This window comes from Hyaena hyaena, unplaced genomic scaffold (genome assembly GCF_003009895.1).
Source record: "Hyaena hyaena isolate Hyena2069 unplaced genomic scaffold, ASM300989v1 scaffold_30, whole genome shotgun sequence".
In the NCBI taxonomy this organism is placed as follows: domain Eukaryota; kingdom Metazoa; phylum Chordata; class Mammalia; order Carnivora; family Hyaenidae; genus Hyaena; species Hyaena hyaena.
Genome location: NW_024080662.1, coordinates 2,823,896 through 2,851,718, shown reverse-complemented (window position 1 = coordinate 2,851,718; position 27,823 = coordinate 2,823,896). Strand labels below are relative to the sequence as shown.

Here is a 27,823-nt window from a genome sequence, read left to right as displayed (position 1 = left end):
GGGGGGAGGGGAGGGGCACCTACCCCGGGCGCGGGATACGCGTGAGGCAGTCCCCGGTCTGTGCGTCCCACACACAGACGTGGCCCGCCAGGCAGCAGCTCACGAGCAGCATGCCGTCGCTGGCCAAGCACTCGATGTCCTGCGGGGAGGAAGCATGTGGGCACAGGCAGAACCCTGCCCCGCCCCGACCCCGCTGCCCGGCCCGCCGCGCTCACCATGAGGTGCCCGCGTAGCACCAGCGGCACGATCTCGGTCTCTGGCGGCGCGTAGCCGTAGTCGTCGCAGGGCAGCTCCCCGCGCCGCCGCCGGCCGGGCCCGCTGCCAGGCTGCCCGTAGTTGCGCGGGCAGAGCACGCGGTAGAGGCAGAGCAGCAGCAGCACGAGCACCATGCCGGCCGCCAGGCCGAGCGCTGCCACCCTGCGCGGGTGGGAGCGTGGTCAGGTGCACCGCAGGCCACCGCGGGCCATCCCAATACCCCCCACCTCCCGGGCCTTACTTGTACAGGGTGACGTCGCCGTGGGCCTGAGCTGTCCCCGGCGCCCTGGGACCGGCCTCCCACGGTCCACCCGGCCCAGGCTGCCGCGGGGGCCAGGCGCTGCGGCCGTCCTGAGGGTGCCGCCCCTCCAGGGCCTCTCTGGGGTTGAGGCGCAGCGTGACCGGGATGACAGGCAGCAGGCTGATGTACCTGGGGGCGGGCGGGAGGCAGGGGTCAGGGGTCAGCAGAGTGCCTTCAGAAGGGCCCCTCCCCTTTGGCCAGGCAGACTTGCTCAACCTGCAGGACTCCAAGCCCTCTCTGGGTCTTGGGGGCGGGGGGCGCGGTGTATTGTCCTGTCCCTCCCAGCCCGGCTCCAACACCCAACCCTGCTCTGGTACAGACAGCAGTACCCACAGGACCATCCTATGGCCGCCTCCACCACCCATCATGGCACGGAGTGGGCAAAGGCCAGCGGGTCGATCTCATTCCAGCAAGGGGCTGGCAGCGGCCTGGGACTCCCCAGAGCACAGCCCAATGCTGCTGAGTTGGTTTGTGGCTGTCTGGAGCGCTAGTTCCTACTTCACAACCCTATGCAATTTCTCTGAAAGGAAACACAGAAGTCAAACCAGTGGGTCTCCCACCAGAGGAGGAAGGGATGCTCTGGGGCCGGTGAGCTAACACCAAGTGGGGAGGTGGCACCTGACACAGCCCAGCTCACCTCTTGGCCAGGGTGATGTTGTAGTAGCTGAAGAGCGTAGGCCAGTGGCGGAAGGAGAGTTTCCTCCAAAGTTCCTCATCCTCAGGCCCCCAGGTGACCTCTGGAACTGGGCCATCATGGGCGCCCTCTGCTGGACCCCCAGGTTCGAGGGGCTCTCCCAGCAACGTCTGGTTCTCCGACAATTTAGGGGCATCAGCAGGGAAGATGGAGAAGGCAGGGTCCGGGTGGCTGGCGGGCAGCACGCCACTGGGCACAGGCATGGGAGTCAGGGGGCCCTCGCCCAGCGGGCTCTGTTCTGTCACCTGTGCAGCAAGGTAGGTGCGCAGCCCTGCCGGGTCTGTATACACCAGGATGCCGATCCAGACAACCGTGCCGGCCTGCAAGGGGGGGCACTGGGTGCTCAGCATGGCCCCTGAGTGGCCCCGAGCCCCAGCAGCGTTGACCATTGTGCCAAGAGGAAGCAACACAGGGACCTCAGGCCTGGGGGTGGGGAGAGGACACAGGCCCCAATCTGTCTTCCCTCTGCCTTGTCAAGTGCTTTCACTACCACCTGGGCCAACTGCCATTAGAGGGACCTAGTTCCCTTTCTATGGTCATAGTTTGGGTTTCCTGGCCTAGAAATACAAAAGGCACCCTCAGAACTTCCCCAACCCCCATCTCAGAAAGTGGCCACCATTCCCAGACCAGCTGGCTGACCTATTCCAGAGACACCTATGGGTGCCCCGTCCTCAGAGGACCTCAGCCTTGCTCCCTCTCACTGCAGCTCCATGGGTGCACCGCGGCTGGCCAGCAGCCAGCCCTGCTCCTCTGTCCACCCACCCCTCACCCCCAGCCTAGCCAGTGAATTATTTTGGCCAGAATTTTCTGATGCCTGCACTCTATGCAGCAGGAGAACTCTGCTCAGGGGACTATGGTGGTTCCACCCCATCCACCAGGCTCCTGTCCTGGGTCCCTCTAGAGAGATGATGACTCTTCTGATGCCCCCGGGGCTGCTTCTCCCAGAGATGGGCTTTACCTCAGAAGCCACCAGCGTCTGGCCAGGAAAGTGTGATGGGCAGCCTCCCAAACACAGGCTTCATGGGGCCATAATGGCCTGAGGTGCACCCCTCACCTCCAAGGCAAAGAGCAAGAGTGTGGAGGTAATGGAGTGCTGGCCCTCGGAGGGCAGGGAACGGGTGGCACGTACCATGATAAGGCGCTGTGCCAAGCGAGTGCGGGCCAGAAAGTAGATGACACGCAGCCTCTTCGGGAGCCGCAGGTTTCGGAAGGAGGACGGTTGCAGCGTGATGGTGTGGGGTGTGGATGGCCGCACAGCCAGCTGCCGCTCGAAGCGTGCCGGCCGCCCCACTGGCTTTGCTGGGGGCAGGCAGGCCTCAGAGGGCAGCCGCTTGTTCAGGTCCGCTAGCTGTTGGGGGCACAGTAGTCAGGGCTCAAGGCTGTTGTCCAGGGGCTGCCCATGGTGGAGGGGAGGGGAGGTTGCCCCTGACCAAGGCCTGCACTGCTCTCACCCTATAAGCCTTGAGCATGCCAAGGGCCAAGGGTGAGGCAGGTGGGACTCCTACCTCCATCCGACGAATGTCAATGGATAGGACAGTGGTGAAAAACAGCATCTGAAGGAAGAAGTCTGACACCAGGCCCACAACGGCAAAGAGACAGAACTCCTGGAATCAGAGATGAGGGGACACAATGACATCATGGGCCTAGCACCCAAGAAGCAACTCTCTGCTTGCGGGCACCTCAGAATCTGCAGACCGGTGGCAGGCAGAGCCCAGCAAAGAAAGAGATGCTAGTAAGTTCTGAGTCTGGGAGTAGCCAAGGAGAGACAGTGCCAGCTGCTCCCACCTCCCCACCAGGGGGCAGCAGAGACCCCTCACATGCACCTTTATGCACAGAAGGCTGAAGGGTGTGTGCTCTCCCTAAACCTTCCAATCCCCCTAGAGAGGAGAGCCTGATCCAACCTTGAAAGCTCGGAGCCCCACCAGCCTGCTCCCCCAAACGCCCTTCCCCATTAACCTCCTGGCTCAGCTCAAATGCTGTGACCAACCCCCTGCCCGGAGCCCAGGCCTGACCCACCATCAGGGCTCTGGAAAAGCTTCCTGGCCAGTGACTGCAAGGGACCACCCACAGTGGGTGAGAGGATAGGAGGGAATTAATTTCTGTCCTGAAACTGAAAAGAGGTGGTCTCTGCTCCCCGAGCTCTGACAACAGATGGAATCTGCTCACATTTCAGCCTTCCTCCCCTGCCCTTCACCACAGCTGCCATTCGACTCTGGGGGGAGAGTAGGGGCCTAGCACAGTAGCCATGTCCGCTCCAATGTCCCAAGATGGCAATGTGGGTCCTCTGGAAAAGCCTGCAGCCCTCTGTTCTCTGCTCACCCCTATAGCTCAGTAGGCCCGCCAGCCCTGGGGAAGGACTGGGAGGACAGTGCTCCCTTCCTCCAAGCCCTCTAGAAACGGTCACCGAGTCTGGGTTCTGGCTCAGTGGAGGTCCTCCTCTGCCTGGTCACAGCCCCACAGCTGAGTGAGGCACCTGGCCAGGAGTAGGAGCCACTGTGAGCAATAATTGGTGGCCTTCCTGTGGGGGGCCATGTGTCCAAAGGCCACATATGGGGGTCAGGGCTAAGCCTAGGAGAGAGGAAGCCACCAGTTCAGGGGCCCCATGGTGCTTCTGCCTGAGAAATGAGAGACAGGTCTGACTGGAACCGGGCTGAGAACCCCCTGAACCAGGCCTGCCAGGAGCACTCTGTACACAGAACCACCATCCTAGCAGCAGAGAGGTCCCATCTCCCAGGTGAGGGTGTCTGTGTCGAGAAGGGTGCGCCCTGCACAGAGCTGCACAGCTAGGGACCTGGGTATCTGCTTCCATGCTCACTCAAGCAGCGGCCCTGGGGCCTTACCTGGATGGCGGGCACCAGGGTGAAGTAGCCAATGAGGATGATGCCCAGCTCTGTGGCCATGTTCTTCATGATGGACCAGCTCTCGCTGCTTAGGCCTGCAGAGGACAACAACAGGGCCGTGGGGCCAGCACACGTCTGTGCACAGCCTTGTGTTCCTCAGAGGGGCGAGGCATGCCATTCTACCACACTGCCCCAGGCTTGGGACCCTCTGGTGCCCAGGCTCCAGGTGCTGCCGTCGCTGCACAGCCACCACGGGCAAGGGAGTTGGGGGGGGAGGGGACAGAGGAAGGGAGAGGCAGGGTGCCAAGATGAGCAGACCCAAGAGGAAAGTTAAGTGCCACCCACTCTGGCACAGCCAACCTCCATGAATTGTTTCATCGGGTCGGCATGGGCACGATGTGAGTGTGCCTGCCCACATGTGGCAGAGGTCCAAGCAATGGAAGTGCCAGCTGTGCTCTTCCTCCACCCCTCCCCCACGGTGAGCCCCTGGGGGGGAAGGGGCCACATCCCCTCATGTCCTCAGAGCTCCCCATCTAGTGCAGGGCCTGGCCTCTCACAGAGGCTCACAAAGGTTCCTTGAATGAATAAACAGCCTACCCTTGGCCTTGTTCCCACAGACCTGGGGTCCAGAGAAGGAAGTGCAACAGTTCAGACTTTCAGGCCTAGGCTCTCTGCCCACTTTCCTCAGAACCCCCGTTCCCAGCTCCTGACACTGAGCCCACAGGGCCTTTTTTGGCAGCCATGGAAGCAGCGTCTCTAAAGTGAGCAGCCACAGAAGCCCAAGCCCAGTTTGGTGGAGTGTGGCGGGGAGAGAAAGCACCATGTACCGGGCTGGACAAAGGGCCGCCGAACACACAAGTCCCACAACAGAGTCCAGTTTGTGTTCTTAATGACACGTGAACCAGGACAAAGTAAAGTCCAGCAACTCTCTGGTTCCTCAGGGCACACGCTAACAAGCTGCCAAGGCCTGGTGGCCCACACCAGATTACACTAGAAGGCAGAGCAAGGGCGATTTCTGGGGCTCCCCGTCTCCCCCACAGGAGGGGGCCCAGCTCAGACCACTCACCCGCCCTCCCTGGCGCACCCCCACAGCTGGCCGTGTTACCTTGGGCAATGCGCAGCTTCACCTCGAGGTCCACTGGGGTCGAGACCACAGACTTGGTGAGCACCAACACGTTCTCTAACCCAATAACCACCACAAGGTAGGGGAAAATCTCTCTGAGGACAGAGAGGGAGAGGGTGAGGACAGTGCTGAGAAGGGCCTCCAACACATGCTGGTTCTCAACAGGTTTGGGCCACAGTAGGGCTGCAGGGTTTAAAGCCTGGAGTGGGAGGCTGCTGAGTGACTTCCAGAAGCACAGAGCAGAAGCCCTAGACTCCCCCGCTGTGCCACACAGGGCATCTGCCTACCCAGCTCTGGGCTTTCATGCCGGCAAGCATCCCTGCCTCCCTCTATGCAGCACAGCAGAAGGAGGGCCAGAGGAGCCCCCAGCTGTCGGAGAAGCCTTTTCCCACACGCAACTCTGCTGGCCGGAGGAAAGGACCGTGGCTGGGACTGGTAGCACTGCCGGCCAAGCTATCAGGACTAAGTGGAAGGAGACCGAGAGGAGCCCCAAGCCCTGCTCGGCTCTGGAGAGGCTGTTTGGAGAACTGGTCCTAAAGAAAACTACCAGCTCTCTGGGACCCCAGGCTCACAACACTGATGATGAACTAGGAGAGACAGGGCACACCAGCTGAGGTACGCCTCACGGGATCCCTGCTGGGAGGCAGTGGAAATGAGGGCTCTGAGGAGGGCACAACGGCCAACCACAGGGAAAGGGGTTTTCGCATCAGGTTCAGGAAAGGAAGCAAGTGTTCTACAAGCAAGGGAAATAACAGAGAACACATTTCTGTTTCTGTAACCGGCCTGACAAGCCTGGGAGGGGACAGCCAGTCAGTGACTACTAGCCAACAGGTGGGCGGGGAATAGAAGACATGGCTTCCAACCGACTTGGAAAGAAAGGACAGAAGAAAGCAAAAGCGGCAAATTCAAGTGTGCTTGTGTCTTTTTTTTAAAAAAATGATGTTTATCCATCTATTTTTGAGAGAGAGGGCACATAAAGAGAGAGGGAGACAGAATCCCAAGCAGGCTCCGTGCTGACAGTGCAGCACTCATGCAGGACTCAAACCGTGAGATCATGATCTGAGCCAAAAGCAAGAGTCACATGCTCAACCGTCGGAGCCACCAGGGTGCCCCTGTGCTTGTGGTGTTTTAAAAACTTACTCTGAAATGACCTATTCTATTAGTCATTTAAATGTTTTAATAGTAAAAAAGGGAAGAAATGTACCTTTCTTAAACTCCTACGCATATGCACCATAAGCCATCAAGGAGTAGTATGCAGGAGTATATGTAATATATGAACACACATACACAGACACCTATATACACACATATACACAGCACAAAAGCAAATACATGAATAGACACATGAATACATACAATATGTACATACACACACGCCTATGTACTATGTAGATGAACTACATATACATGTGTATGAATACAAGCCCAGTAACGCAAAGGTAAAAGGTACCTCTTAAATGTCAAAATAACAACGTGAAGATACAGGGTAACCCAAGCCCAGGGGCTCTCCAGCCTGAGGGCACTCCCTGAAGCTCAGTGGAGCCTGGTGGGGACTTACCCGCCATTAAGGGTGGGTGTCAGGCCGAAGAGTGTGCAGAGCCCTACAGACATGAGCAGTGAGCTGAGCACTGTGACCACGGCAGCCAGAGCCAGCCCCCACTTGGACTTGACCATGTCGATCTTGCCTGGAGGGCAGAGAGGGCACATCAGGGCTGCATCTCCCCCAGACCCTGACTCACACGGGCCCTTGTATGCAGAGGTCCTAGGAGTAGAGTGTGCCCTGACAGCTGAGGAAGGGACGGCCCCTGGTTTAACCAAAGAGAAGGATGGCCACATATACTTCCCAGTCTCAGAGAAAAAGTGTGTCTTTTGGGAACCACTACCCAGGAACCGCTTCTCAGGTCTTTTCCTGAGAAGCCAGAGAAGCCATGGACCCACCCAAGCCCCACCCAAACTCTGCTGGGGCATGAAGCCCTGGGTGTCTGACCTCTCTCCCCAAGCCACCTCCAGAGGCAGGGAAGCAGGCGGTCTGGAATGCCCAGTTAGCTTGGAGGAAGCCCCCAGCCTCCATGCTGTGGACCTACGTGTGGAGAAGTAGATGTAGGCAAACAAGATGATGTAGGTGGTCACAAGGGGTATGAGTTCGGCGATGCCAATCTCTTCCTTGAAGTGCACATGGACGAGGCTCTCCGCCCGAAGGGTGCAGTTGGGGCTGGGGTGCAGGAGCATCAGACGGGTCCGCAGGCTGCTCAGGAACCTGGTTATGGAGCAGGTAGGATAGATGGACCGGCCTCCTGGGCCAGGGGCAAAGACAATCCCTGAAAGGAAAGCCCATCAGGGCTTCCCTCCTCCGCATCATGGAGGGAGCTGTTCTGGGGTGTCTGAATTTCCCTACAGTCTCCAAGGGGCCTTTGGAGAATTACAAAGTTGTCTCAGGAGCTCCCCATCCCACCTGCCCCACTCCTTTTTCAACATCCATTTCCCAACCTATCAATGCCAAGCTCAATGCCAAATGCCCACCAGGACAGCCAACTGGAGGCATCTCCTGTGCTCTCTCTCTTGCTAGGGAGCTGCCTAAAAGCACTTTGCTGGGAGGGCCTGAGGCCACATGGTGCTCAGTCGTCTCCAGCTGGGGACCCCTGCCACAGGCTCAAGAAAGCCCAGTGGAGGCACCAGGACACTAAGTTTGCCAGCCCTGCTTTAGTCCCTATTCTTAACCAGAAGTCAGGTCATCCCCACTCAAATGTGAAAAGACAGCATCCCTCAATTTAAGAGAGAGAAACTTTCAACAGGAGGCCTGAAAACTCTAAGTTGCCAGGGAGCATTCTGGACACCCCAGACCAGAATGGACTACTCAAAGCCTCATACCATCCCACAGCCCAGCCAGGAGCCCTGAGCCAATGGCCTTACTTGGCATGGTAGCGCTGGAAGACCAGGGTAATGGTGTACGAGACCATCCTCCTCCTGGTGTAGAGGCTCACCCCGCTGTACTTCCCAGGAACACCAAACAGCAAGTCTGCAGATGGAAGCCAGCAGGTACTGACAGAGGAAGGCAGCTGCTGTAGAGCTGCCAAGGACCCCTCCCCCACCCTAAGAAACATGGGGTAACCCCAGATCTGCCAGAGCACTCATCAGAAAGGACACAGTAGGGGTGCCTGGGTGGCTCAGTCGGTTGAGCGTCCGGCTTCGGCTCAGGTCATGATCTCACAGTTCATGGGTTCAAGCCCCGCATCCGGCTCTGTGCTGACAGCTAGCTCAGAGTCTGGAGTCTGTTTCAGATTCTTATCTCCCTCTCTCTCTGACCCTTCCCTACTCATGCTCTCTTTCTCTCTCTCTGTCTCTCAGAAGTAAAAGAAGAAAAAAAAAAAAAGGACACAGTGACCAACAGACACCCTGTGGACCCCTAGGGAACCTGCCTGAGGTACCTTTGAGCGTGGCTGAGGTCTGCAGGGTTTTGGGCTCGTGCTGGTGGATGGTCCCAATGATGTCAGGATCTGCATGGAAGCGCTCCCGGTCATTCTGCCAGAAGTTCCCAGGGGATAGCAGCAGGCACCCATGCTCAGGAAGTAGGTTCCGGAGCTTCCTGAGGCCAGGCAGTAGGTCGGTCACCTGCAGGCACACCTCCTCCAGGCCCCTGGTCCCGGAACTGTTCAGGACATAGGACAAGGCACCTGCTGTATCTGCGAGCACAGGCAGGCCCACTGTAGCTACAGGGAGACCTTCTGTCATCAGGTTCCCAGATGCCTGGTATCTCTAAGAGCCTAAGGATTAGGGCAGCAGGACAAAGTTCTTCTAGGTGGCCAACAACCAAACCATGTGACTGACTGAACTTCAAAGAACATTTGAGAACAAGTCTCTCTGCGAAGTGAGTTCTGGGAACATGGACAACCTCCTACCGACTAAGGCACCTCAGCCAATTCAGTGGGCAGAGAAGCAAGGATGAAAATTAGGGGCTTCACTTCATTCACCAAAATGCGTGTCAAAGCCCTCAGCTAACTAAAACCCAGCAGGTGAAGCAGGCTATGAAGCCAGCACACTTCAGAGACCCCGTGGGGGCTGGGGAGCACCACCAGGGCCGGGGCTTCAGAAGCAATCCCCAGGGGAAGTGTGCTTCTCCTCAGCTCGGCCATGACCGCCACAACCACATCTCATAATTGCCAGGCAATAAGCCATCTGGGGCATGAGGCAGGCAGTTCCCTGTCAGCTCGTCACAGGCTCAGCCCCGTGGACACCTACTGAGACCTGAGGATGAAACTATGTGTTCCATCCGTGTAGGTCGAGGGGTAGTGGGGCCACAGTGGCCCCCAGGATGCTGAGGAATGTGACAGTGGCTCACCTGCCATTCTCCCTTGCGAAATTTCTGCAGCTCTGGCTGGCTCAGTGGAGTCAAACCAAGGACTGCACCCCCCGGCCCACCTTTTGACAGGGATACCTGTCTCTCAGCACGTGGTTCCGGATCTCTTCCACCAGCTGGAATGCTCGGGACAGAGGGGAACGAAACACATCTACTGCCAGGAGGTTCTTGTGCCAGGGAGACACCGAGGACTTCACAAATATCTGCTGGATATAAGCCACGGGGGCTCCCACGTACTGCAGAAGAAACAGGGGAGGGGTGAAAAGGTCAGCTCGGCACATGGGGGAGAAATGGGCCCTCACTCACTGAGGATTTACTGAGCATCTACTGTGGGCAAAGCACTGTGGGGCCCAAAGGACAGCTTCAAAAGTGAAGACGTCTCCAAGAGGCTCTCTGCAATTTATGAACCATATTCCTACACACTTCCCAATACATCAGGGGTCGGCAGACTATTAGCCACAGGCTAAATCAAACCCAGCACCTGCTTTTCTAAATCAAGTTTTACTGGAACACAGCCAGCCCCACTCCGTTCCATACTTTCCACAGCTGCTTTCACACAACGGCAGAGGTGAGTGTTCAAAACAGAGACCCCGTGACCCACAAAGCTTCAAATGTCCACCATCTAGCCCTCTATGGAAAACGTCTGCCCACTTCACAGTGGACCATCAGCCCCCAACAGGGTACAGCCTGTCTTCCTGATCCTGCCACTTGCAGGTCAGTGGTTTTTAAAGATCAAAAGACCCAATTTTAAATCCCAGCTCTCCAAGTGTATGGCCCTGGAAACATTTCTTTTACTACTCTGAATTTCAGTTTCCTCATTGTGAAAAGGGTGACTGACATTCACCTGCAGCATCAAGATGCACACACACCTCACACCACACGGATACACGTACGTATATCAACAGCACATGCAGAGATTAGGTATTACTGGGAATGTTAGCAATAAACAGTATGGCATATCATTTCATACCTCCCCCACACCAGTCCTTTGAGACGCAAGGTGACTAGCTGGGGCTTCATGGCTCCTGCAGGGTGGCACAAGGTCTCAAACCCAGGTCGTTTCCCTGGACATCACATGCTTTTTCCCTAAAACTTGCCATCTGCCCTTAAAGAGCTAACAGGCACCTACGTGACTAAAGTGTTCAGACGTGTCACAGGCAAGCAGGAACTCCCGGTGATGGAGTCATCATGGAGCACCCCCATAATGAGGTGCCGGACTAGCCGTGACCAGACTACAGCCAAGGGAGAAGGTGAGCGGAGCCGCGAGGTGGGGAAGGAATGGGAGGAGACGGACGGCGAGGGCCTCTGGGGAGCAAGGGGCATTGAGGGCACGGCCAGACTGGACAGCACAAAGGAGTCCTGCCAGGTAATAACACACACCACAGCTAAAATGAGGAGTGGCTATGATGACGCTTGACTGAGCTGTCTGGATTCTGGCCAGTTGGCAAAGAAAAGCCCCTGAGTGCCTCTGAGATGGTGACCAGACGAAAGTGGTCACTCTGGAAGGTTGCCCTGGAGTTACAGTGTCATCCAACTGGAGGCAAGGAAGACTGTCCACGGTTGTGACATGCTGTGGTGCCGGCTGGAGGGAGCTGAGGGGGCCGTCCCCACACCTGTGTTGCCATCAGGGACTCCACAGGGTGGGGAAGTATGTGAAAGGTCACTTAGCCACTCGACGATGCCCAACTACACTTTATCGCACAAGCCAAGGTCAGGATGCTGAACATGAACAGCAAGTTAAGGCCTCCTGGGCCCCTGGGCACAAAGGAACAACTCAAGGCAACCCCCTACCCCTTTGTGAAGTTTACATTTATGAAACCATGTCTTACAAAGGTTTTGGGGACAGAAGGTCTCACCTGCTTTGTCATTTGCACCAGACTCAGGCTGTTAGAAGCTGCCCAAAGGCACAGAGGAGCCTGGATGGAGCTAGCAGCCGCAGGCTCTGACCTGAACAGCAAGCAGCTCATTGACACAACTCCTCACACAGGCCTGAGTGGGGAGGAGCTGTCTGGAGACGAACAGCTCTACAAGGAGAGCCACCCCCAGGGCAATCATCCTCAGACCCTGTGAAGGACACAGCGTGCCATCCAGGGACAGCATGACACCAGGGAGCCTCCAGCCCCGGCTTTGTTCCCACTGGGCACAAGGCTGTGACTGCACATACCACCTCTTCTGCCCTCCACCTCCACCCTTGCGCCCACTGAGCCTGTGCAACTGAACCCTAAGTTTCTGGGTGGGTGCGAAGCTCCTTCTAGCTCCTGAGCCCTCCACTTCTTCTCCAGCCCCTTTCCCACCCAGGCACCATCTCCCCAGCTGGGACCATTCGGACCACGATTTCAACGAAGTACTTAATGAACTTTATCTCAGAAACTAGACCTTCTTCCTGGGCTCTAGGGATAGCTCTAGGAGTTCTAGGAGCACCCTGTTCCCCAGTTTTTTTTTAAGTATACTATTACCACCATTATCATTTTAAGGGGAGAGGATCCATGCTTTCATCAGATTTTCACAGGAACATGTAACTCCTTCGCCCTCAACCCCTCTCTCCTTTGTCCTTCCACCAGCGCTGGGTAAACCCACGGCTCCTTTGTGTGCAGGCCTCAGGCGGCCAGCCTCACCAGATAAGAACCATGTACCAGTGATTCTTACTGCAGAGCCCTGCTTCCCGGCCTTGGCTGAGCCTCCTTCTGTTGCCAGCCTCTTGAAACACCCTCCCTGACTTCCAAAAGAACTTCCCAAGTAGCTATTCCAAGTCTTTCCAACTCTTCCAAGATCTTGGTCCCCTCATTTAACATGATTGTAACAAACTTGTCACCCAACATATGTGCCCTCAACCCCCCTCTTCTGGGCATCAAAATTCTCTTACAGTGGTTTATTCAATAGTCACGGGCCTGACTCTTGTCATTCGCTATCTCAGTTTGGGATCCCCAGTAGCAGACCCTAAGGTAGGTGGTTTATTTGAAAAAGATGCAGAAAATACAGGAAGAGGAGAGTAAGGGCAGGAACAAGGGAGGGAAAGCAGCCAACAAAAGGTGTTACTGGACAAGTGACCTGTGTCAGTAATGGGGTTTAGCGGAGTCATCCCACCTAAGGGATCAGAGAGCTGAGGTATTACATACCAACCCCTGCAGCTGCTGCTTGAGGGTTGCTCCTAGGGGGCATGAGTCCTCCAGCACCTCAGGTCTTCACCAGAGATCCTGACATAAGAGATACAGATACTGGTGGCTGGAAAGCAGGCAGGCAGGCACCTAAAGGGTAGCCGAGACGTGGGCAGGGCCCACCACTCACTGCACCAGGCCCCATCATAATCACTACTGGATATTCAAGTGAGAAACAGACATGGAAACAGACACAACACGTGGTATCCAAAGTGAGTGACAGAGGCAGAGTAAGGGCCAGGGGATTCAGATGCCCGCAGGCACAGAGGGCAGACTCCTCACTAGATGCAGGCTGTGGCGGACAGTCTTCTGACACGGCCCCAGTCACCCCCATCTCCTGGTGCTCCTGCCCACAGGCAAGCCCCCTTGAGAGGGGGCTGCACCTAGCGACCTGCTTCTGACAAACAGACTACGACAAAAGTAGTAACATGTCACTTCTGAGATTTGGTTACACAAGACTATGATTCTTGAGGATGTTATGCTAGGTGAAATTAGCCAGTCAGTACTGTAAAATTCTACTTATATGAGGTACTTAAAGTAGTGAAATTTACAGAGACAGAAAGAAGAATGAAGGATGCCAGGGGCTGGGGTATTAAAGGGTACAAAGTTTCTGTTTTACAAAATGAAAAGTTATAGAGATGGATGGTTGCAGAAATGAATATATTTAATACCAGTGCACTATACACTTAAAAAGGTGTATAAATTTTATGTTGTATTTTGCCACACACAAAAATGAAAGTTGGAAGAGAAAAAAGACCAAAATTCTTCCTCTGCCCCCCCTCTTTTGGAACCACCACTCTGATGAAGTCAGCCATGTGTCAGCTGTTCTGGAAGGTCCACAAAGCAAGGAACTGAATGGGACTTCAGGCCACACCTGATGAGGTATGAGGACCCTTAGCTCAAGAGCCTGCAAGGAGCCCGTTGTTCAGGCCACTGAGAGAGCATGAAAGTCAGGTGTCCCCACCCTGGGCCTGGAGAGGAGTACAGCCTTGGTTGATACCTTGAGTGCAGCCTTGGGAGACCCAGAGCTACCCAGATAAGAAAACCAAGGCCCAGAGAGATAACAGGATGTGTCCAAGGACACAGCTGACAGACAGCTGAGGCAGGATTAAAGCCAGGGCCGTCCAATTCTCAATCCTCTTGTTTCTCAACAGCCAGCATGCCTGGGTAGCTGGGAACCATGAGTGTTTCCGCAGAGAAGAGAAAATAGATGGGAAGGCCCAACATGAGCAGTGTAGGAGGGGAGCTGAGGTCCTAGGGATGCCTGGGGTCTCTGGCCACCAGCATTCACAGTATGAGGCCCCTGACCAGGGTTCCTTGGAAACCTTGTGTTGAGGCTCAGCCGGCCACCACAACACTCCAACACTGGCCCTGGCAGCCCAGCCAGCTCTGCACGGTGCCAGGTGGGGCTTAGTGTGAAGTTCAGGTTTCATGATGACCTGGTCTCGGGGAGCCAGGCCAGTGCAGGAGACCGCAGGCTTGTTTTGTTTACAGCACAGTCCTTCCTTTACACTCAGACAGAGCAAACTCCAGGGAGGTTATCTTTACACTGACACACCCAGGAGCTCTCTTCAGACCATGACAGAGGATTCCTGTTAACTCAGCTCCTCTGGAAAACGGGGATCCTGATCCTTGTCCTCCAGCCCTGGGAAGGTAAGGGGGTGTGGTGTGGTGGGAAAGGCAGTCTCGGGGGACCCACCTGGTTTCAACTTCTAGTGCTAGCCCCAGCTATGTGCCATGGACAATGGCGTCTACATTCTCTAAGCCCTAGTCCCTTACTAGGGAATGGGGATGGAATTCCAGACCTCACTGCATCACTCTGAGGACCAAACAAAACAACACACATATCCAACCAGCAAAGTGCCCAAAAACATGTTATATGTAGTCATATCGGTGTGGCTTAAAACTATTATAATTGGATATGGCATCTCCTGAAGATCAACCCCTGTACCCCTTGCACACCCCCACCGTTTCCCTAAGCATGGTTACCTCCGTCTCTAAGTTTCTCCAAGTTCAATACTATTACTGATCTTACTGCCACTTCCCTCACACCACTGCCTCTGTGGGACTGGCTTCCCACTGCCCATACAATTAAAGTTGAAACCCCACAACCCGGGATTCACCTTGGTCCCACCTTATCACCCTACCATGCTCCAAGAAAAATGCCTCACTTTACACTCTTGGTGTGCTAAATAAGCCATGCTGTTTCTCTATTCAACAAGAAGCCTTTCTTGAGCATCTACTATGTTAAAATATTCAACTACACCCATTTGAACAGAACATGATCTCTAGCGGGTGGAAACACAGAGCACAGAGGGGAGGCATGGCATGCATCAGCAAGAGAGCTAGGGAGGGCTTCCTGGAGACAGTGGCAGGAAGGATAAGGATAAGGCATGCAGGCCTGTGCATCCCAGAGGGCAGGCCAAGCATGTGAACTTTGGTCACACTCCAGAACTTTGGCCAGATGTGATCAATGACAATGACAATAGTGCTAGCCACAAACATGTCAAATGCAAGTCACAAGTCAGGCACTGCACTAAGCTTTTGCATGCCTTCATGTAATCCTCTGACAGCGTATAATGTAGGTATGATTATCATCCCCATTTTATGAATACAGAAATGAGGGCAGGAACGTGTTCAGTAACTTGCCCAAGGTCACATGCATGTGCAAAATGACAAGTCTCTACCATTTCTGCTTTGCTCTTCTCTTCCTCTGGTAGAAACATCCCTCTTTCCAGAAAGAAGTGCCCCTCTCAACTCAACAAGGCCACCGGTTAGTGATTCCAACAGAGGATGGCCTGTCTCAGAGCACCAGGAGCTGGCAGGATGGATCAGAGTCCCCTCTGCAGGACACACAAAGACAAGAATGCACAGTGCAGCTGGCATTGCACTGTGGGGACACTCCAGCAAAAGGGGAGAAAAAGGTCTGTATAGAAAGCCATCTCCAGCATATGGAAAGACTTACAATTCAATAAAAAGAAATCCAAACAACTTCATTCAAAATGGGCAACACCTAAAAACACCAAAGGAAGACATGCAAATACAGTAAGCACTTGACATGAGTCATCTGGGAAAGGCAAAATCACAGGGAGACATCTCTATACATCCATTAGAAAGCCTTTTTAAAATTTTGTGCCAAGAGCTTTATGGCCTGAAGACTGAACTTTAATGTATGGGAATGTAAATAATAACTTAAGAGGCTGATGGATATGGAAAGAATGGCATTTCTCCTCTGCAGTCTTCCCCAAACCCACAGCCCCAGTGTAATCTAGAGAAAAGCAAACTCCACTGGAGGAGCACTCTACAAAATACCTGGCCACTACTCTAAACTGTCAAGGTCATCAAAGATAAGGGACGTCTGTGAAACTGTCTTAGCCAAGAGAGGCCACAGGGAAAGTGACCACTAAAGTTAATGTGGTGCCTTAAATGGGATCTTGGGAGAGAAAAAAAGACATTAGATAAAAACTAAGAAAATTTGGTTTCCTTAGTTTTCCTTAGTGTCAGTTTCTCAGAATTTCTTTGTTTTTGATAACCTTGACAGTTTAAAAAATTTTTTTTAATGTTTTATTTACTTCTGTGAGAGAGAGAGAGAGAGCGAGCGAGCATGAGCAGGGGAGGGTCAGAGAGAGAGGGAGACACAGAATGTGAAACAGGCTTCAGACTCTGAGCTGTCAGCACAGAACCTGACACGCGGCTCAAACCCACAAACCATGAGATCATGACCCGAGCCAAAGTCGGATGCTTAAATGACTGAGCCACCAAGGCACCCTGATAACCTTGACAGTTTTAAGGAGTAGTGGTCAGGTACTATATAAAAAGTCCCTCAACTGGGTTTTTCTCTAATGTTCTTCTCATAATTCAGCTGGGGTTATGGGTTTCTGGGAGAGAGACCAGAGGTAGAGCACCTCACCTGTCACACATCAAGGGTATGGACTCTCAGCCTGATCTATCACTCACTGCTGACACTGACTGACCCCTGACCTCCTTGCTGGGGAGGTATCTGTCTGGTTCCCCACCATAAAGTGATTCATTGCTCCCCCTCTCCATATAGTATTCTTTGGAAGGAAGTCACTATGCACAGTCCATGCTTAAGACAGAAGAGTTATATTCTAGCCCCTTGACGGCAGAGTATTTATGTAAGTTATTTAGAATTTCTGTCCAGATTTGTCCATTCTCCCCCATTTCCTTATTCAATCATATGAACTCAAGATATTTATTTTATACTATGGGTTATAGTCCAATACTACTTTATTTATTTTATTGCAAAATATCTTTTTTTTCTAGCACTGGCCATTGGGAGCTCTTTCAGTTGGCTCCTGTGTCCCTCTGACATATATTGTATTTTGAACTGACATCTTTGTCTTCTCTTTCCAACCAGACAGATATCCCCAGAAGCTGTGAGGCTCTACGTGTCCCCTAGATCATCCTGTGGGCACACTGCAGACATGCAGTAAACATATGCTGAATACAGGAATGAACAGAGGAATGAAGGATGTTCTAGTTTCTTGGTGGGCAGCAGGTACTTGCATTGTTGCACCCAATGGCTGAGCCCCTGATTTTCCTTTGGAAATGGTCCTCTCTTGTTTTAAGCCTAGTGATGGAGACAACTAGCTGATGAAGCCAGTCAACGAAGCACCCCCTTCACCACAGAATGTAGGCTGGGGACAGGCAGGTTACCTCACTTAGAAACAACCTGGCACCCCCTCATCCTGCACTGGATTAGATATTCCAAGAACATAGGGCTCAAGCTGCTGGAGCTGTTAGGCAGATCAAGAGTGGAGCTAAAGGAGCTAAGACGTGGACTCCTTTTGAGGCCCAAACCATACTGTTTTTGAGTTCTAGGACTCCAAAAATTCCTTTTGCTTACTCTGGTTTGAGCTAAGTTCTCTGTTCCTTATAACTGAAGTAGTCCTTACCACTCCAATATTGCTATCCTGAATTTTTTTTTTTTTTTTTTGCTATCCTGAATTTTTATCATGGACTGTCAGCGGAGGTAAGAGAACTGACCCCTGACCTGCAAAACACTAGGTGTTTGCACTGAGGCCCGGGTCCTTCTCAATCCTTCAAGGGGTAGGGGCTCCAGAGAGAACAGCCAATCCTCTGATTATTGAGCCCTGAAGTTATTCATACACCTACCTACTATCATCATCCCAGACTAATGAAGGGCATTAAGGAAGTTTAAAGAGCTCACAAACAAGTCATCCCTCACCCATAGCCATATCATTAAATACCTATCATGTATTATCAGGCCCACAGAACTCTTCTAGTCATGAAACATTCACAAATACAAACACCCTGTTGTGCCACAAACCATCAGTTCCATAATGTGGTACAATTGCTTCAAGAGATTAATGAAGGTAAAAGGTCTGAACCAAGACAATTCCATAATGGGCCACTGGTCAAGCTGGAACATGAAGTTACAGAACCAGTTTCTGCCAGCACCACACCATGCTCCCCCTGACCTTCATGGACAGAGTCCCATTAAGCTGGATTAATATACAGCTTAATACACACTTATCTTACCAGCTATGTCTCTATTTCAGCAACAGTAGGGGCAAGTTTATAACAAGTGACCCGACTGCTATACTACCTATAAAGGAAACGGGAATGTACAATCACTGTCAGAAAGAGGGTGGGAGAGGAAGAGCTCTGTTCCCTAAGCTTTGGTTTTCTTCCTCAACAACAGACTCAGTCCGGCATAAACCCATGGGACCAAAGCACAATATATGAAGGAAGGACACTTCATCCACTACCTGGCAAGTAAAATCTTTAGAGATGGGCTTATTAAGCTTTTAAGATTTCCAAATAATGAGTCCAACCTGAGACCCTCAGCTAGAGTGACTGTTACCTCCTTGGTTACACTAGTGCTCAGCTCAGAAGGAGTCAACTGAGAACACTGTGGTCCAGAAGAAGCAGGGACTTGGGGTCACGAGTCCTGGAGTTCTGATCCAGTGTGGACCCCATGTAAAACTAGATAACCGAGGCACTTCCCCTGGGCCCCCCCCCCTTCCTACTTATAAAATCCCTAAAAAGGGATTTAAAATATTCAAAACACAAAAACTCAACACTTTACCAAACTGCATTGTGAGGAGAAAATCAGATCTAACATGTGAAAAAACGAGGAGCACACTGCATATATGAGACTGATCACAGAACATTCTCTAAGGATGCTCTATGGCTCTCATGATCACTTGGGACAAGGAGGAGATGGCCTGGCTGCCAGAGTGCTACTCAGGCCCGGACATGGTATGTGAGCAGTCCAGGTAGGAATCCAGACCCACCTGGCCATAGCTACAACCACCACAGAGCCCACCTGGCCGTTTAGGACAGTCACACTTTTGTGTCATTTGGTGTTTCCTTTCAAAAAGGTTATTCATTAACTGTGTAATGAAATATCTGTGGTGGCTTTGTAAAGCTGTTCAAGTACATGTACTCACCAATCTGAAACTGGGCACCCTCACTCTCGCTCCCAGAGCCCCTGCCTTGGCCGATTTCCACCCAGCCCTCGGGGTCCTCCCCAGCCACACGCAGAGCACCTACCCACTCTGGCCGCTCACTGGGCTCCCCTGGTTTGTGGTCAGAAGCCACAGGCGGGGGTGAGTAGTCCTTCACGGGAGTGGTGAACTCCACTGGTCCTGTCCCTGGCAGGGGCAGTTTCAGCAGCGGGCAGCTGGGACGGACAAGAAGGAGAGAAGGGTTAGGACACAGCAGGAGCACAGTCTGCGCCGAGATGAGTGACACAGGAGCCAGTGCAGCCGCGCTGCATTCCCCCTGCTGGGACTGCACGTGCGTGTAAAATACTGGGAGTCATAAATCTTCGGAGCTAGAAAGACACCCAGAGGACACCCAGATCAGAATATCAGAATTTTTCAAGCTCAGGACCCCTGGGTGGCTCAGTCAGTTAGGCGTTTGACTCTTGGTTTCAGCTAAGGTCATTATTTCATGGTTTGTGAGAACGAGCCCTGTGTCACACTCAGAGCTGACAGGACGGAGCCTCCTTGGGATTCTTTCTCTCTCTCTCTCTCCTCTCTTTCTGCCCCTCCCTGCTTGCACACACGTGCCCATTCTCTCTCAAAATGAACTTTAAAAAAGAACTTTTCCAAAAAGAATGGGGCGCCTGGGTGGCTCAGTCAGTTGGGCGTCCGACTTCGGCTCAGGTCAGGATCTCACAGCTCATGGGTTTGAGCCCCGCGTCAGGCTCTGTGCTGACAGCGTAGAGCCTGGAGCCTGCTTCAGACTCTGTATCTCCCTCTCTCTGTCTGCCCCTCCCCTGTTCACTCGCTCTCTCTCTCTCTCAAAAATAAACATTAAAAAAAACTTTTTAAGCTCATTTTTAGTCACAGAAAGCTAACAAGGAAATCCAATTCATAAAACAGACTGGGTGAATATTTTTAGAGACATAATAGAGACGCTACAAAAAAAAAAACTGGTCAAATTAAATATAAGACAACAGTAAGAAACTGGGGATCGGAGGGGGGAGAAATCTATAAAAATCTAGAAGGACCCTGATGCATATTGCTGGGCAATTGCTCTAATTTAAAGGGACCACAAAAACTGTATATAACACACTGACAGTACAGTTGCCCTGGCTTTACAACAAAAAGCTGACAAACCCATGTACACTTTCATTTTGTGTCATGTCTCACTTTTTAACAAAACTTTTATTTTTAATTAAGAATTAACTTTGATATAAGACAGGTACAGGGGCGCCTGGGTGGCTTAGTCGGTTAAGCGTCCGACTTTCGCTTAGGTCATGATCTCGTGGTTCGTGGGTTCGAGCCCCGCGTCGGGCTCTGTGCTGACTGGCAGCTCAGAGCCTGGAGCCTGTTTCAGAGTCTGCGTTTCCCTTTCTCTCTCTGACCCTCCCCTGCTCACGCTGTCTCTCTCTCTCTCTCTCCTCTAGAAATAAAAATAAAAATATTAAAAAAAAAAAAAAAAAGACAGGTACAAACCTTAACTATCTAGTGCAGTGAAATTTTTACATAGGCACACACCTGGGTAACAACTACTTAGATCAAGCTGTAAAACATTTCCAGGACCTCAGAAAGCAGCCTGTACCCTTGCCCAGGGAAGAGCACCCCAAACTACTATCAGAACTTCTATCACCGTAAACTAGTTTTGCCTTTGTAATGGCTTATAAATGAAACCACCTATCCCACGGGTGTACTCTTTTGTGACTGGATGCTTTCACTTAAATGTTATCTGCTAAATTCATCCATACATACCAGTGCGTGCAGGCGATCACTCTTCCCCGCACATATGTGCTGTTACGCTGGACTGTACACTACAGTGCATTGATCCTTCCACTGTCGAGGAACCTGCAGCCGTTTCCAGTTTCAGTTATTAAGAATAAAGCTATTACAGTCATTTCCATAGATGGCTTTTGGTGGCCATCAGCACTCATTTCTGTTGGGTGTGTTCCCAGAAGGAAGTGTTATTTTATAGGGTGTATGTGTTTAGCTTTGTAGAGAATACCGATTTTCCAAAGTAGTTGTACAAATGTATGGTCCTACCGGCAGTGTGACAGGAGTTCCAACTGCTCCAAATCCTTGCTACCTCTTGATACCATCAGGCCAATTAACTGCAGCCATGTGGAGGAGGCAATGGTAGCTTCCTGTGGTTTCAATGTGCAACAATGTGGAAAGTTCTTTCCTATGTTTGCTGGCCATTCCGACATACCCTCTCGTGAAGCCCCTCTTCTGATGGTTTTTCAATTGGGTTAGCTGTCTTTTTCTCATTGATTTATAGCCCTTTATATAGTCTAGATAGGAGTACTAAGTCCTCTTCACAGCTACACGTTTCTCTCTTAGTACGACTATCACAACATCCCATTAGATCTGGTATTTCGTGTCTTTTTGTTCTCACCTCAAGGTATTTTCTGAATTTTCCTTCTGATTTCTTGATTCACTGGTTGTTTTAGAGTATCCGTTTAACTTCCACTTACTTGTCAATTTTCCAGTTTTCCTTCTAGTATGTTTAGTTTCATTCCACTGCGATTAGAAAAGATACTCTAATTGACTGCAGTCTTCTTTAATTCATCAAGACTTGTTTGTGGCCTAACATACCATCTATCCTGGAGATTGCTCCACAAGCACTTGGGAAAAACATCTCTTCTGCTGTTGCTGGGTGTTCTCTGCACATCTGTTAAGTCTGGCTGGTTGACACTGTTGCTCAAGTCCTGTGTTTCCTTATCTTGCTATCTCTTTTTGTATCTAGTACTGACAGCACAGTACTGAAATATCCAACTATAATTGTGGACTTCTCAAGTTCTCATTTCAATTGTCCATTTTTGCTTCATTTATTTTGTAGTATGTATCTGAACTGCAATCTTGTTGACAGCATATAGATTCTTTGTAAATTTAATCTGCCAATGTCTCTCTCTTTTTTTTTTTTTACTGTTTATTTTTGAAAGAGAGAGAGCATGTGCACAAGCATGCCAGGAGGAGAGGGGCAGAGAGAGAGAAGAAGAGAGAATCCCAAACAGGCTCTGGAGCCAGCACTGTCAGCACAGAAGCCGACGCGAGGCTCCATCGCACCAACTGTGAGATCATGACCTGAGCTGAAATCAAGAGCCTGACACTCGGAGTGTCTTAGTGACTCAATCAGTTAAGCATCTGACTTTGGCTCAGGTCATGATCTTGCAGTCTGAGTTCAGGCCCCACGTCAGGCTCTGTGCTGACAGCTTGGGGAGCCTAGAGCATGCTTCGGATTCTGTGTCTCCCTCTCTCTGCCCCTCCCCTTCTCATACTCCATCTCTGTCTCTCAAAAATAAACAAACATTAAAAAAAAAAAAAAGAGCCAGACACTTAACCAAACCACCCAGGCATCCCCAATGCCTCTTTTAATATTAGAGTTAAATCCACTCCCATTTTATGTGATTACTAATAAGGAAGGATTTACTTGTGCCATTTCGTTGTTTTTGTATGTCTTGAATGACTTTTGTTCCTCAATTCCTCCAATTGCTGCCCTTTTTTATACTTGGCTAATTTTTGTAGTATGCCACTTTGACTCCCTTCTTCCTTCTTCTTCTGTATTTTCAAGTTACTGTTTGGTTACCATAGGGATTAAAATTATTATTAATAACTTACAACAACCTAGATCGAACAGTGTTGTTAAAGAGGGGTTCTGCAGATGTGAGCAGGGAGGAGAAAGATCGGTGACCTTGAAAATAAGACAGCTGAAATTATCCAGCTTGAGTAGCTTAGTTTCCATAGTATCTAAACACTGTTTCTATATATCTGTCTCTTCCCTTTTATATTGTTATTGCTACAGATTACAATTTATACATCGTATGCCCATCACCACAGATTTAAAATTATTGCTCAGTGTCCTTGCCTTTTAAATCATAAAAGACATAGTAGTTACAAACCAAACCAAAAAATATAAAAGTCTGGTTACATTTACTAGTGTCACTTTTACTTCTGGTTTCAAATTACTGTCTAGTATCCCTTCATTTCAGCCTGAAGGATTTACTTTAGTGTTTATTGTAACACAGGCTTATTGTAACTCAACTCTTGTTTATCTGGATATATCTCTCTTTTTCCTTCATTACTGAAGAATAGCTTTGTAGAATATAGGATACTTGAATGAGCTTTTTTCATTCAAAATTTTAGATGTTATCTCATTGACTTCTGGCCTCCATGGTTTCTGAGGAGAAATCAACCTTCAATCCATATGGAGATTCCCTTGTACATGAACACTTGCTCCTCTCTCGCTGCTTCCAAAAGCCTAGGTTCAGCTGTTTGGAGGCAGGTGTCAAAGGCTGTCTCTGGACTCAGCTAAGGTTCTGCTTTGGAAAGCCCTGCACAACACATGGGCTGACTCCTGGGGTCCGAGTGTGGAGAGAAGCCTTGGGGTCAAGAGCTAAGACTGATGGAGCTTTAGCTTCCCTGCAAGATGAAAGCAGGCAGTACAGTCTACACCTACATCTGCTTTCCACACCACAGCTGCCCCAAACACACAGCCTGCTTCTCACACTGAATTACTAAAAAATATCTGTGAATTCCAGGAGTCTAACCATTGTAGCAGGAAGAAAAACAAGGGCAGCACACTCCAGAGTATCAAACTTTCTCAGGATAAAGTCCACAGGCCTTGAAGTTCTTTAAAAGGCTCACAGCCATTCCCCAACCTTGCCTTGGAGCCACACAACTGCTCTCTTGCTTCTGAGGCTCTGCCCCTGCTGGAACACACTTGCCTATTCTTCTCCTAGATAACCCATCCTGGCGGCCTCACTTGCAGTACCACTTGCCGCAGGAAGTCTTTCCCCAAAGTCTGGGCTGGGGCCCCTCCTCCTGGGAGCTACCAAAGTACGCTCTACTCACCCCAACATGGTTCTTACCATTGGCAATGGACCTGCCTGTTTCTGTCTCTGTACTAGTCATGGTTCCTCTCACTGAGCACCTACTATGTGCCAGGCACCAATCCAAGTGCCTTCCATCTATCTGCTCATTTAAGCCTCAGCACAACCCAGTGTGACAGGCAGAAGCTGTATCTTCACTAAAAAGTGACAAAACCAGGATGTCAGCACAGGCATCAGAGTCTGTGCTCCTAACATCACACTCTAATATATTGTATTGCATTTCTGTTTTGTTATAAAACTTGAACGACCATATATTCCTTTTAACATAGGCAAAAGAAAAACACCAAGAAAGATTCTACAAAATTGCAAAATGCAAGAGAATAATCACATCCATGGCTACCAAATTCTAGCCAAAAGGAAAACTTGGAAGAAAACTGTCAGGCAATTTTCAGAAGTGAAAACACTCACCTTTCCAAGGTTAGAAAACAGACATTTAAAGAAAAAAAACTATCTGGAGATTTCTACAACCACCCCCATGCTGCTTCCGCAAAACTCATTTCTAAGACCAGATTATATCTTAGTTTAGCCTGATCTTACAGGAGCAAAGGAAATGAACCAGGTCTCTAAAACCTCCCTGGCCTTTCCTGTCTCAGCTCCACCCATCCAGCTGCTCAGGCCAAGCACTTTGATCTTGATCCTCTTTTTCTCATACTCCACATCTGGTCTTCAGACAATCCCGAGGGCCCTACCTTCAAAATATATCCAGACACTACATCTCACCACCTCCAGGCCTTCAGCTTAGACTCAACAACCATCAACTTACCTGGAGCAATGAATGCACTAGCCCAGCAAGACTCTCTGCTTCTACCCCTGAAATCACTTATCTCTTAATCAAATATGGAACTAAAATCCCCAATCTCCCCCACTACTCAACCTACACACTTCCTGCTACCACACCTGTATGGCCTGGTGACCACATCTGGCCACCCAACACATCCCCAGAAGCTGCTGATGCCCTCCTCTTCTCCTCGGATCCTACTTCTGGGCATGCTGGCTCAACCTCCAACTGTTAGTGCTTGTATCTCTCGCCTGAGACTGTTCTGTTGCCACTGGAGGTCCCTCTAAGAGATGGGAACTGATACTGGCTGGAGGCAGCCCTCAACCATTGGCTGATGTCGTTGTATAGATCAGGGGGTGGGAAACTATAGCCCATGGCCTGTTTTTGTGTGGCCCATGAGCTAAGAATGGTTTTTACACGTTTATAGGGTTACTTAAAACAAAACAAAACTACATGACAGAGACTATATGTGGCCTTACTACCTGGCCCTTTAGGGAAGAGTCTGCTGACCCTGGCAGTCTGGCTCCCCCACACCCACCTGAGGAGCTCTGAGGTGGGCGTCCTGCACTATTTCTCGGTGTTCCCCAGTGAGATTATACAGCTCCCTGTGGTGGTAAATTGTTGAAAGATGCTCCTTCCTCTTTTACCTTTCCACCTTCCTACCAGCGCTCACTTCATCTCACACATAAGCTACACGTATGTACTCAAATCCTTGTCTTAGGGGAGCCCAAAATGAAATGCTCCCCTTGTTCCCCCCAAGGCCAGCCAAATTCCTACTTATCCTTCAAAAGGCGACATAGCCTCTCTACTCCTCTGTCCCCAGGCAGGTAGGCACGTGTCCTCTGTTTTCCGTGGCAGCCTGTAAACACTGATCCTAGAGTCTTCTCATCTTCATGATTAATATAAGAAATGTGCAGGGAGGGTCCATGCCATTTTAACTTCTGCATCCCTAATATCATCCACATGGAAGAGGTTCAGAAAATACTCAGGATTATTTATCTACCAGATATTCCACACAAGGCTGGTTTCATAACCCATATGGCCGCACAGGACCCCATGCTCAGAAGGTCCCAGAACATGGGGATTAATGCTCCACATTTGATGGGGCTCCATATTTGATGGGGCTCCATATTTGATGGGGATTAATGCTTCGCAGTAGCTCTATGGAAATATTTACTTATTTTACTTGCTTAATTATTTCTCAAGTTAGTTAACACACAGTGCAGTCTTGGCTTCAGGAGTAGAATCCAGTGATTCATCTCTTACATAGAACACCCAGTGCTCATCCCAACAAGTGCCCTCCTTAATGCCCATCACCCATTTTCCCCACTCCCCATGCCCATCGGCCCTCAGTTTATTCTCTGTATTTAAGAGTCTCTTATGGTTTGCCTCCCTCTGTTTTTATCTTATCTTACTTTTTCCTTCCCTTCCCCTATGATCATGTTGAAATTCCATATATGAGTGAAATCATGTATCTTTCTCTTATTTCACTTAGCATAATTCCCTCCAGTTCCAACCACATTGTTGCAAATGGCAAGATTTCATTCTTTTTCATCTCCAAGTAGTATTCCATTGTACGTACATGTGTGTATGTGTACATACATCTTTTTTTTTTTTTATGTTTTATTTATTTCTAGGAGAGACTGAGAGAGAGAGAGACAGCGTGAGCAGGGGAGGGTCAGAGAGAGAGAGGGAGTCACAGACTGAAACAGGCTCCAGGCTCTGAGCTGGCAGTCAGCACAGAGCCCGATGCGGGGCTCGAACCCACGGACCGTGAGGTCATGACCTAAGCGAAAGTTGGACGCTTAACCGACTAAGCCACCCAGGCGCCCCATACCACATCTTCTTAATCCATTTGTCAGTTGATGGACATATGGGCTCTTTACAGAATTTGGCTATTGTTGATAGTGCTGCTATAAATATGGGGGTGCATGTGCCCCTTTAAATCAGCATTTCTATATCCTTCAGATGAATTCCTAGTAGTGCAATTGCTGGGTCATAGGGTAATTCTATTTTTAACTTTTTGAGGAACCTCCACACTGTTTTCCAGAGTGGCTGTACCCCATCAACAGTGCAAGAGGGTTTCCCTTTCTCCACATCCTCACCAACATCTATTGTTTACAGAGTTATTAATTTTAGCCACTCTAACCAGTGTAAGGTGGTATCTCATTGTGGTTTTGATTTATATTTCCCTGATGATAAACGATGTTGAACATCTTTTCATGTGTGTGTTTGCCATGTGGATGTCTCCTTTGGTATGGAAATTCTTAATAAATTTATCTTTAAACTTGTGTTTTGAAGTGAAGTCCATCACGACACAGAATGTGCTGAGGGCATGGACTGTAGGCTCACCCATGGTCCCTCCTCCCTGGGACAGGTTCTTAACCACCAGCTCCTGTGCCCTCTCACACCCCTGTCCTCCCTGTCCACATATCCCCTTTGCTGCCACTCCCAGTAGGGGGCTGAATGTAAAAACAAGGGGGGTTTGGGTCAGATGTGCATATCCTGTTGTCTCTTGGGGCAGGGTGAGGCAACGGCCATCCCCTGGGCCAGATGGCTTTCGGATGGGGGAAGGGACCTTTAACCCACTGCCATGCAAGTATACTTCAGACCTTTAATGGTCCTTTCCCCTGCTTCTTGACCAAGCACCCCTGCATTGTCCTGGTGCCCTGCATCCCACAATTACATGGATGCTACTGGCTCTAGTCTCATCTCCTCCTCACTCCTAGTCATCCAGGATGGGGGTTCAGGAGATGCTGAGGACAGATGGAAACAGCAACCACAGAAATTACACTCAGAGATGCTGCAGGAGGCACTTGTCTGGAGGCATCAGGGTAGGAGATGTTTTCTCTCTTCCCTTCTCAGGGGAGAACATGACAGGACTAGGGGTGGGGTAATGAAAGACTAGAAGGCGGTATTTCTGAGATCTCCTGCCCTCTCCTGTTCGAGGAAGTTTGGGATGGT

The 27,823-nt window shown here is 50.6% G+C and overlaps 1 protein-coding gene across 1 annotated transcript in view; it reads right to left on the bottom strand.

Moving 5' to 3' along the window:
* LOC120229312 (SREBF chaperone) overlaps positions 1–27,823 on the bottom strand; it is a 70,395-nt gene that overhangs the window by 4,679 nt on the left and 37,893 nt on the right. The window contains exons 3-16 of the mRNA XM_039228239.1: positions 19,263–19,392; positions 9,646–9,803; positions 8,639–8,859; positions 8,124–8,229; positions 7,298–7,470; positions 6,772–6,898; positions 5,196–5,308; positions 4,091–4,185; positions 2,756–2,854; positions 2,380–2,598; positions 1,194–1,570; positions 497–685; positions 216–417; positions 24–139 (exon numbers count right to left, since the gene is read on the bottom strand). Of these exons, the coding sequence (XP_039084170.1) occupies positions 24–139; positions 216–417; positions 497–685; positions 1,194–1,570; positions 2,380–2,598; positions 2,756–2,854; positions 4,091–4,185; positions 5,196–5,308; positions 6,772–6,898; positions 7,298–7,470; positions 8,124–8,229; positions 8,639–8,859; positions 9,646–9,803; positions 19,263–19,392 (2,325 nt within the window). The remainder of the gene's footprint in view (positions 1–23; positions 140–215; positions 418–496; positions 686–1,193; positions 1,571–2,379; positions 2,599–2,755; positions 2,855–4,090; positions 4,186–5,195; positions 5,309–6,771; positions 6,899–7,297; positions 7,471–8,123; positions 8,230–8,638; positions 8,860–9,645; positions 9,804–19,262; positions 19,393–27,823) is intronic.